Here is a 10,348-nt window from a genome sequence, read left to right on the forward strand (position 1 = left end):
CTCCGAATGTCAGTGGTGTAGTCTACGTAGAACGCAGGTATACGCAGTATACCCACTTCTAAATTTCAGGGATTTCAGTATACCCACTTAAAATTGATAGATCCATTGTTTTGAATAGCACAAATATACAGTATACCCACCATTAAAAAGTAGACTACACCACTGCCGACTGTAAAATTCTAACTTGTCAAAATGTAAGAAGGGCATTTGTATAATACGTACCTCTCCTTACTCTCCTTGCTACTTACTATGGTCAACGCTCTCTGGGTCCTGACCTACTACCATAACAGTGGCAAACTCTGAAGGGGAAAAACATCTACACGCTTAAAATTACTGTACATGCACACAAGCCCCTCTCTTTCTTTTTGTGAGAGGTATTCCTGGAAATCTGCCGGGGTAGAAAATCTGATTTATTTTCTAGACTTGCGGGCTTTACTAGTACACCCAGGGGTCGTGTAAGTACAGGAGTGTGTGTGATGGAGTGCATTTACATGTAAACACTCATGCAGAGAGAGAGAGAGAGAGAGAGAGAGAGAGAGAGAGAGAGAGAGAGAGAGAGAGAGAGAGAGAGAGAGAGAGAGAGAGAGAGAGAGAGGAGAGAGAGAGAGAGAGAGAGAGACAGGAGAGAGAGAGAGAGAGAGAGAGAGAGAGAGAGAGAGAGAGAGAGAGAGAGATTGTGTGTGGTGTTACCTAGAAATCCTAGTCATTCAAAGTGTAGGCCTCTTCTACAGGCAGCAGGATGAAAACAGCACTTGAGGCTAAAGGGTTGGGACTGGGAGGCCTGCCCTGTTTCTTGTGTCATCTGCCTCCAAACAGCGCTAAATCTGATTTACAACTCCCGGGAAGTGAATGTGACCACGTGCTAGCACTAGTGCTCATATTCTCAGTGGGATTTTTCACTCCTGCGTCAAGCGTTCACGAGCACAGTGAGGACGCTCAAGAGAAATAAACAAAACACCACGCATGCCGAGCATACCATAGGCGATTGGCCCCACCCTTCTCAGCCATGCTTGCCAACCAAAGTGCTTGCCTTGTGTCTTGAGATGTGTCTGTGCTGAGATTGAAATCTGTCAAAATGTATTACCGTGGATATCTTATGTTTATCGCTACGTGATTTTAAGTGGACTTCCGTGACTGACCAGCAGTGGCGTGTACAGACATTTTGGGGGGCAGTTGCTCGAGGTGGGGGCAGGGGGCATGTGGAACTTCCAGCTGCCTTACTAGGATATAGAGGCTATATAGTGTTATAGCGGAGAATTGTCACATGTTTTTGATCATCAAGGAACATGTCAACATGGAACACAGTACATTGTGGGGGGGAAAAAAGGAACTTTCAAAAAGAGCCTTTTTTGTCCAGTAGGGCAAAGGGGCAGGTGCTTTAGCACCACCATGTCCCTATCTGTGCACACCTATGTTGACCAGAAAGGTGACATATCGACCCTCTGCAGATTTGACAGAAATGTTCCCACACTCATTCAATACTTCATGTGGGTCTGCATAGAATTTCACTTTCAAGTCAGTTGTTTGGTCAACCTGCCTTTTCTTGGGGTTTCCTTTGCCTGAGAAATCAGGGACCACTGACAAAACTGATTTTCTGTGTGGTAGGCGCTAGGCACTCATTGATCCTGCTTCCTTTTGTATGGGATCATTGCCGGACCAGGCTTGACGCTTGATGCTTGCCAGAGCTTGACGCAACTGCCAAGCTAATAGTAAAGGTCATTCATTTGGTAGATTTTGTTCTTCTTAGTAGTTTAGCTTTGAAGTTTTGACGTAATCTTGTTGGGGGTGGATTGAGTGTGCAGTGGGGGCGGTACTCCAAGGGCAAGTGATGAAGTAACAGAAAGTGGTTAACTTGCTAAAAGATACCCCTAGAGGCATTGTCTAGTTAAGACAATGCCTAAGACTCTAGGCTCTTTTGCTAGCTGATTTACAGCAGGTCAACATAATCTGTTTTTATACTGCAGCAACTGCTTTTGAAGCAAAACAGGAGTATGCCACTACCAGTTTCAGTCAGGAAACAGTGCCGTCAAATATGTATACTGTATCTATGCCACTAGATGCATATTATACCTTCATACACTGTAAAGTTCAGTGTGGTGTCTGCCATCCCGTGAAAGAGGCCCATGACCCCGGGTGACAGCCTTGGTGTGGCAGGAGGGAAGGAGTGAGGTCTGAGGCCTGAACCCGTGATACTGGCCCTGGGTCCACAGAGGTGTTAATGAGGGAATGGAATGGTAACTACCGTACCTCAAGCCCAGAGCATGGAGCTTGAAAATGACGTCACTTCCCCCGATTTCATGGAACCTCCAACAGTGTTTTTAGCCGAAAATCGTAGCATGTAATCCAATGGCGGTATTAAAATGATATTTCGATCCCCTTCGAGTTGTGCCACAAGCTCCATATATGTTGTTTCTGATATTTTTGTTTAATTTTTCGTACGAACCCCCAAACTTAAAGCTGTGATTCTTCACATTTTTCATGCAGATGGCCTCGGAACAAAACATTGATACTTCTGCATTAATAATCTTTATCTAGCTTCTTAAACAGCATATTTGTAGCCCAGCGCATATAATGACTGAGATCAGAAGATATTTACTCGCTACCATGTTGTTAGATGGTCAGCTTAGGTCCCGTGAAATGCGGAACTAAGGGGCGGGACTTTCAAGCTCTATAGTTTGTGCTACACCAATGAGAGTGAAGAGGTGCTGTGCGGGTTGAGCAGTGGCAGTTTTAGGAAATCGGAGGCCCTGGTCAAAGAACAATTTTGAGCCCCCCTCCTCAAATTATTACATAATTATCGATGATGGAAAACAGGAATACCGTAATGTGACGACGAGGCCTCTGATTGGACAAGGCCCCAGACAATTTCCCAACCTTGCTCAATGCAAAAACAGTTTATCGGGTTGAGGGGGTTGAACTGACAAAACATTCAGCCCTTTGAATTAGAAAATGTAACAAAAATGAAATATACATGTAGTAATAGGTCAAAATCTAATGGATGAAATGCATTATTCTTTTTCTTATTTTTTCGGTAACACTTTATTTTAGGGATATATCTATTAGCACTAATACATACAATGTGCCTGTATAAGTAACTTGTAAGGCATGTACAAAGCAAAATCATATATTTGTTAGGCATGTATTCGCAAATATCTTGTTCATGCACAATAAGGGAAATATTACCAATTTAACCTTAGTAAGGACCTACAGTAGTAGGCCTTAGCGTTTGCTTAGTACACGCCTTACAAGTTACTTATGCAGGCATTAACACTGTATGTATTAGTGCTTATAGATGTATCCCTAAAATAAAGTGTTACCATTTTTTTTATCTGGCTCTCCAGGGGTGCATTTCTCAAAACCATAGTTGCTAATTATGTTAGCTACTTTGTTGTTTGCAATGCAATTACCCATTGACCACTACCTAAGTTACTACCTGGCTAACAACTACAGTTTTGAGAAACACACCCCAGATTTGGTTAGGCCCGGTATTGCAATGGTCTGCAGATGCAAATGTAAATATCTGTCCGTCTGTCACTGCCCACCGTGTTTTGGGTGTCCAAACACACAACATCATGTACATCTAGCATTGGCAATGTGGGCAGGCTTCCATCTATGGTGGTTGTTGTTGTTGTTGCTGTTGTTGTTGTTGTTGTTGCAAAACTGACTGTCTTTTTGCTGTCCTGTTATCTGTTACAGATCATCTTCAAGTACGTCCTGGTGAAGTACGACATGGTGAGAGATGAACCCGTGAAGAACAATCAGGGATTCTGTGAAGCTGTCAACAGTGGTAAGGAGAAACTCGCACAGTTCAAAAGGTCCAAAATTCCCTTGCATAGCCAACTGTGTTTTCATAGTGGTGCTGGTGAATTGCAGGTTCAACTTCAACTTTTTTATTGTTGACGCAGGCTCCTTAAAAAGACGAATAGTGCTGAATGCAGTGATTCTCTCTTCTTCATTGTGTAGAGTTGTTCATATGGAAGTTTATTCATGTACCCTAGGTCATGAGGTTATATTAGGTCATTGAATCAAGCATCATGACACTTACAAAGAAACAACTCTCATAGTGGTAACTCTGAAACAAGCTGTAGCACAGAAAGTGAAGTATTTTTTGGTACAGTACTGCTTGTCCTTCAGGTTGGTACATTGTTTGAGGATGTTTTCAGTAGTGGGTGCAGACATCCAAAGTCACTTTTTGCAGGTGGCAGACAATAGTGTCAGACAAAAAGGAAAGTGGTAGTGGTATGCATAGTACAATAGAACAATTTGTAACACAGCAACAATTTGATTACAGGCATTCCATGAACATCCAGGGTGATCAAAGCATTGCGTGTCTTAATTATATCCCCGAAACGCGGAGCGTCGGGGATGTAATGGTTTTGCGTGCGCCGCCGCCGCGTCCGCCGCCGCGTCCGCCGCCGCGTAAGGTCTTTCGTGTTAACGCGATAACTTTTGAACGGATGTTTGGATTTGTCCCAGATTTTTTGGGTGTATGCTCTAGGGCAGGTTCATGAACTGATTCGAGTTTGGAGGTCAACACTTTCAAGATGGCTGAATTCAAGATGGTCGAATTTTTGTTTGGTCCATAACTTCTGACCGGGTGGATGGATTTGTCCCAGATTTGGTGTGTGAATGCTCTAGGGTAGGTTCATGAACTGCTTCGAGTAGGGAGGTCAACACTTTCAAGATGGCTGAATTCAAGATGGCCGAATTTTTGTTTGGTCTATAACTTCTGACCGGGTGGATGCATTTGTCCCAGATTTGGTGTGTAAATGCTCTAGGGTAGGTTCATGAACTGATTCGAGTTTGGAGGTCAACACTTTCAAGATGGCTGACTTCAAGATGGCCGAATTATTGTTTGGCCCAGAATTACTGACCGGGTGGATGGATTTGTCCCAGGTTTTGTGTGTGAATGCTCTAGGGTAGGTTCATGAACTGATTCGAGTTTGGAAGACAACACTTTCAAAATGGCGGAATTTTCATTTTGCCCATAACTTCTGACTGGGAGGATTGATTGTAACACCTTATTTTAATGGTTCACCATTTCAGTGAATCTACCATATTAAGTACAGTGTAATAACCAATGTAACAATATTTACCATGTAATACTAGTGTAATACCAGTGTAACAATATTCAATATCAGGTACAGTGTAATAACAAGTGTAACAGTATGCAATACCATGTAATATAGTGTAATACCAGTGTAACAATATGCAATACCATGTAATACCACTTACGCACAAACACATGATGTAAGTTTAAAAAATGGCGGTGTTACACTGGTATTACATTGTATTAAATATTGTTACACTGGTTATTACACTGTACCTAATGTGGTATATTCACTGAACCATTAAAAGAGTATTACCATTTGCCCCATTTTTTGCTTCATTTTCACAATAGTCGTTTGGTTTTAAGCCTATGCACGTCATGTCACGTCTGTATGTATCATATACGTTTACAAAATGGTGGACGGGAGTGGTAGGAATGATGGGGGACTGGAAGCGTCGCGTTTCGGGGATATACCTTAAGCAGTCGAAGGCGACTGCACAGGCAGTATAGTTAAATAAAGGTTTTTTTGGAGCACAATTGCAGTGCGCACACCTCCCTCTTTTCACATTGTTTGTGTACTCATGCATACACCACTGTTCCACTGTTCTCCCCCAGGTGAAACAGGGCTCCTCCTTTCCAAGATAAACTCCCAGAGTCCGTTCTTTGGCTACGCGGGCAGCAAGCAGCTGACAGAGAAGAAGATCCTGAGGAACGTGTTCGCGACGGGGGACGCCTACTTCAACACCGGGGACCTGATGGCCGAGGACGACGAGGGATTCATCGCCTTCAAGGACCGAGTTGGGGACACCTTCAGGTAAATGGGGTCCATTGAATTCTATTGGTGGGGCCCAGCTTTGGCTCAATCGGCTGGGCACTCGTCTGCTACACCGGCGAGTCGACCAGGGTTCGATTCCGGCCCAAGGTCATTTACCGAACACTACCCATCTCTCTCTCCCTGCTAATTTGCTGTCGCAACTGTCACTAACCTATCATAATAAAGGCAGAAAAAGCAGAGAAAAAATACTTCCAAAAAGAATTCCATTGGTGGGACCTTGGTCCGGAATAGAACCTGGTGTATCAGTCAGTCTCAGTCATAGTCAGAATGCATTACACTACATTGGATTGGGATATTTACATGACCGAGTTGGGGACACCTTCAGGTAATGAGGTGCATTGCATTATATTGGGTGGGATATTTTTTCCTTGCCTTCATTGAACTGGACAGGTTTGAGAGGAGACAGGAAAATAATGGGAGAGAGAGACAGGGGAGGATCGGGTAATAACCTCGTGCTAGAATTGAACCCTGTCTCTGGTGTAACAGTCACTGCCCTAGTCGTTTGAGTCCGGGGCCAGATGGGATGCGTACATAACATTTACATCACCAATTGATTTACAATTGATTGCATTACATTGGATACATGTACTGTTATCCCATACAATACAGTTATTCACAGAGACTTACAATTATACTACAAACTCATTCCACTTAGGCTTATTTTTACATTGCTCATATGATTTGGGTATTTATTACTTCCACCAAGGAGGTTATGTTTTCAGTCGCGTTGGTTTGTCTGTCTGTCTTTCTGTCTGTCTGTCTGTCTGTCAGCAGGATAACTCAAAAACTTGTGAATGGATCTGGATGAGACTTTGGATGAGAGTTCTTAGAAATGACCCAAGGAACAAGTGATTAAATTGTGGTGGTGATCCGGATCACAAACCGGAACCAGGATTTTTTAAAAGATTCTTCACGCTAGCCTAGAAATCTAGACGACCCTAGTGACCGCAAATTGAATTGCGGACAGGGTGAATTTCGATATTCCAGCTTTCTATCTCCACAAAAAGAAGGCAGGAAGACTGAAAATAAAATAGGGTGTAATATGGTCAAATGCATTTCTAGTTGTGTGAGTATTTACTTGAGATAAAACTTAGTAGTATGATAGCATGGTATTTATATTAGGCTGGTGTTTGCTTTTCCAGGTGGAAAGGTGAAAATGTGGCCACTACAGAGGTAACGGAGACCCTGGGCCAGGTGGACTTCATCCAGGAGGCCAATGTGTACGGGGTGGAGGTTCCAGGTACTGTACCGTGCGTTCCACCTGGCTACACAGTCAAATATTTTCCCACAAAAGTCAATGTCCGTTCAAACAACAGGTTGTCTGTGCACATAGTTTGGTGGCATGAAAAGACCTATTGATCCGTGCAGTAATATTTACCTTTTAGGTACTGGTAAACTTTTGTTGCCTTTATACATACATCTCTGTTGGTGCAGTAGCGCAAAGGGTAGAGAGAGTGTGTGTGTGAGTCTGTGTGAGTCTGTGTGAGTCTGTGTGTGTCTGTGTGTGTCTGTGTGGGTGCGTGTGTGCATGCATGCGTGTGAGTGTGTGCATGAATGTGTGTGTGTGTGTGTGTCTGTGTGTGTGTGTGTGTGTGTGTGTTAGAGCAAGAGAGAGATAGAGTGTGTGTCTGTCTGTCTGTCTGTCTGTCTGTCTGTCTGTCTGTCTGTTCTTTTCAGTTCCACATAAAATGACAAGGTGTGTGGTTTGAGTTCAATAGGAATATTGTGTTGTTGTAATCAAAGATTTTCAATATACTAACAAGATAAAGTAAAGTGTTTTGCACGTCACCAGTGCAATAAAGAGGTATCAATTCTAGCCGTCTAAATGGCCGTGATTCAAAACATTTTTCCCATTGAATCTATTTCATTCGGAACCCCCGCTCGTCTCCTAAAGGGGCAGGATTGGCTCATCGGTAGCTTAGAACAGTGGTTCTCAAGATTTTCGGCATGGGACCCCATTTTGACCTCCCAAATTTCTGAGGACCCCATACACATTTTTTCACGACCAAAATAAAAACATTACTGACATATATAAGGTCTCTATAGATACTTGTGGCAGTCTAAGGTTGCAAATGGTGTTTCAAAGGGAATATTCTTATATTAATTAGAAATGTTTATCAGTATTCTTTTTTTCACACACTTTCAGACATTTCAGGCAACCCCATTTGAATTCCAGGTGACCCCAAATGGAAAAAACACTGGCCTGGACCCTTATTGATTATTGATAGACATATTGATTCTCCGTATGAACCACTTCCTTCTCATCAATTGTCTCTACGATTCTCCACAGGAAACGAGGGCCGGGCTGGCATGGCGGCCATCATCTTAAGACCTGACTTCTCGTTCGATGGGAAGAAGATGTTTGACCACGCCGTGAGGGACCTGCCACCCTACGCTCGCCCGCTCTTTATAAGAATACAGGTATGAGGCCCTCTGATTGCACGCTCGATTTTCATTGCTGTCTAATTTCTCATACAAGGGACTGGCCAGGAATGAGCCCTCTTCTCATGATTCAAATTTCAAAGTACAAGGTTCGGAGGGAAGTCATTGAATTGTTGGAAAAATGTAACTTTCCTTTTGTAACAGACAGCTTTAGTTTGCCTTTGAATGTCCTCCGCCTTGTCCTGAGTGACATAGATATACTACCATGAACATAGACGCCCCTTTTCCTGCATGAAAGCCTCAAACTGGTAGCGGTTTATCCTGCGCTGCTTTCGAAAATGAAACTTGTTTCACGTGAGTGTGAAAAGGTCTAATAGGTTGCTTGGCGAGACCTACTTGAAGAAGTAGATGCTATGCAGTGTGGCAGGACGTATGAGCTGGCCTTAGGCTAACACAGTCTAGCAGTCTGCACAATAGAACAGGTATGTGGCCCTTTGGCCGTCTATGCACACCCTCAATTCACAGCGGCGCAGACGTCTAACCATGCTCTGTGTGGAAAGCACTACAGTAGTATACTCTAGTTAGATATTTTAACTTGGCCCCCCTGGGGGTTGGGCCAGGTATTGCAATGACCTTGTCCGGTTGCTATGTTTGTCTGTCTGCCTGCCAAGGAGGTTATGTTTTCGGTAGTGTTGGTTTGTCTGTCTGTTTGTCTGCTTGTTTGTTTGTCTGCCTGCCTGCCTACCTGTCTGTCTGTCTGTCTGTCTGTCGGGAGTCATAAATACGTACACTCTTTGGCCCTCGGCATGCTTGCTGTAGTATACGCTTGTGCGCACGATTCGTGCATGAGCGCGTTAACTTGCATAGTTAATGTCAAATGTGCAATATCTTCAAAATCACTGGGGGGGATCGTAAGAAAGATGGCACAGTTCCATGCGAGTGCTTCTGGAGGAAACGACGACGCCGGCAACTTTTTAAGAGTGTCTCGAGCTTGTCCGAAATTATAAACATTCAATTTACGATCATGCTTCCACGTTGCACTTTGACAAAGGAGCGTGCAAATGTAGAAGTAGTAGCAGTATCGTCTCCTTGCTAGGGAGTCTTTTATGTTTTGTGTTGTCTTCTGTGTTCCCGGATCACAATGCTGTTCTCTCTCTCCCCCTGGATGACACCGCCAGTATTTTACATGTTGGTCCATGTGCAGTCGGTTGCTCGCGGTGACACGCGTAATTTGCGGCTCGCAGCAAGCGTACCGCGGGCTTAAGGCACACACACTCACAGACACACACACACACACACACACAGTGCACTAAACAGATATGCACATAACATGCCCTCCATGTTTAGATGCTACATGCTGCTCCACGCATGCACGGACCTCAAGGATGACACATACAGTACAGTACAAGCTCCACATATAGGCACTCTATGCATGCACAAATGCGCCGCATACACACACACACACACACACACACACACACACACACACACACACACACACACACACACACACACACACACACACACACACACACACACACACACACACACACACACACACACAGTGCACAAACAGATATACTCACACATGCACGCACCTCAAGGATACACGCATACATGTACATGCTCCACATATAGACACTCGACATGCATCACGTGCATCTGGCATTGTCTAGGGGGCCTGCTGCCATCTATGATTGCTATTGCTTCAATTGAATTTGTTAAGTGTAGCCGTGGCCAAATACAGCAGCCTGGTAGTGTGCCTGGAAAAAAAGACAATGTGACCAAAAAAAAAGATCTCCAAAGTAAATTATGGTCCTTGAGGAAGCCGACTGGTGTGATGGGATCTTGTGACACTGACTTCATGTTTGATACAATGGAGAGATGATGATCAGAAAAGGGAAGTACAGGATAGCGTTGTTGGGTAAAAGGATTATTTATCACATGACACTGTAGGAATTCAGTTTTGTAGAAGAAGATACCGCACACTCTTGTCCATCGTGCTGCAATTTATTTACAAAACAACGTTTCGGCCCGTCTGGCCTTTTCCAAGTTTTGTACTGTACTGTATGTGTGCATGT

At 43.8% G+C, this 10,348-nt stretch overlaps 1 protein-coding gene across 1 annotated transcript in view; it reads left to right on the forward strand.

Moving 5' to 3' along the window:
• Positions 1–10,348, forward strand: part of slc27a6 (solute carrier family 27 member 6) — a 41,942-nt gene that overhangs the window by 21,898 nt on the left and 9,696 nt on the right. The window contains exons 6-9 of the mRNA XM_063210541.1: positions 3,697–3,787; positions 5,666–5,864; positions 7,028–7,125; positions 8,176–8,306. Coding sequence (XP_063066611.1) covers positions 3,697–3,787; positions 5,666–5,864; positions 7,028–7,125; positions 8,176–8,306 — 519 coding nt within the window. The remainder of the gene's footprint in view (positions 1–3,696; positions 3,788–5,665; positions 5,865–7,027; positions 7,126–8,175; positions 8,307–10,348) is intronic.

The sequence above is a fragment of the Engraulis encrasicolus genome, chromosome 11 (genome assembly GCF_034702125.1).
Source record: "Engraulis encrasicolus isolate BLACKSEA-1 chromosome 11, IST_EnEncr_1.0, whole genome shotgun sequence".
Taxonomy (NCBI): Eukaryota; Metazoa; Chordata; class Actinopteri; order Clupeiformes; family Engraulidae; genus Engraulis; species Engraulis encrasicolus.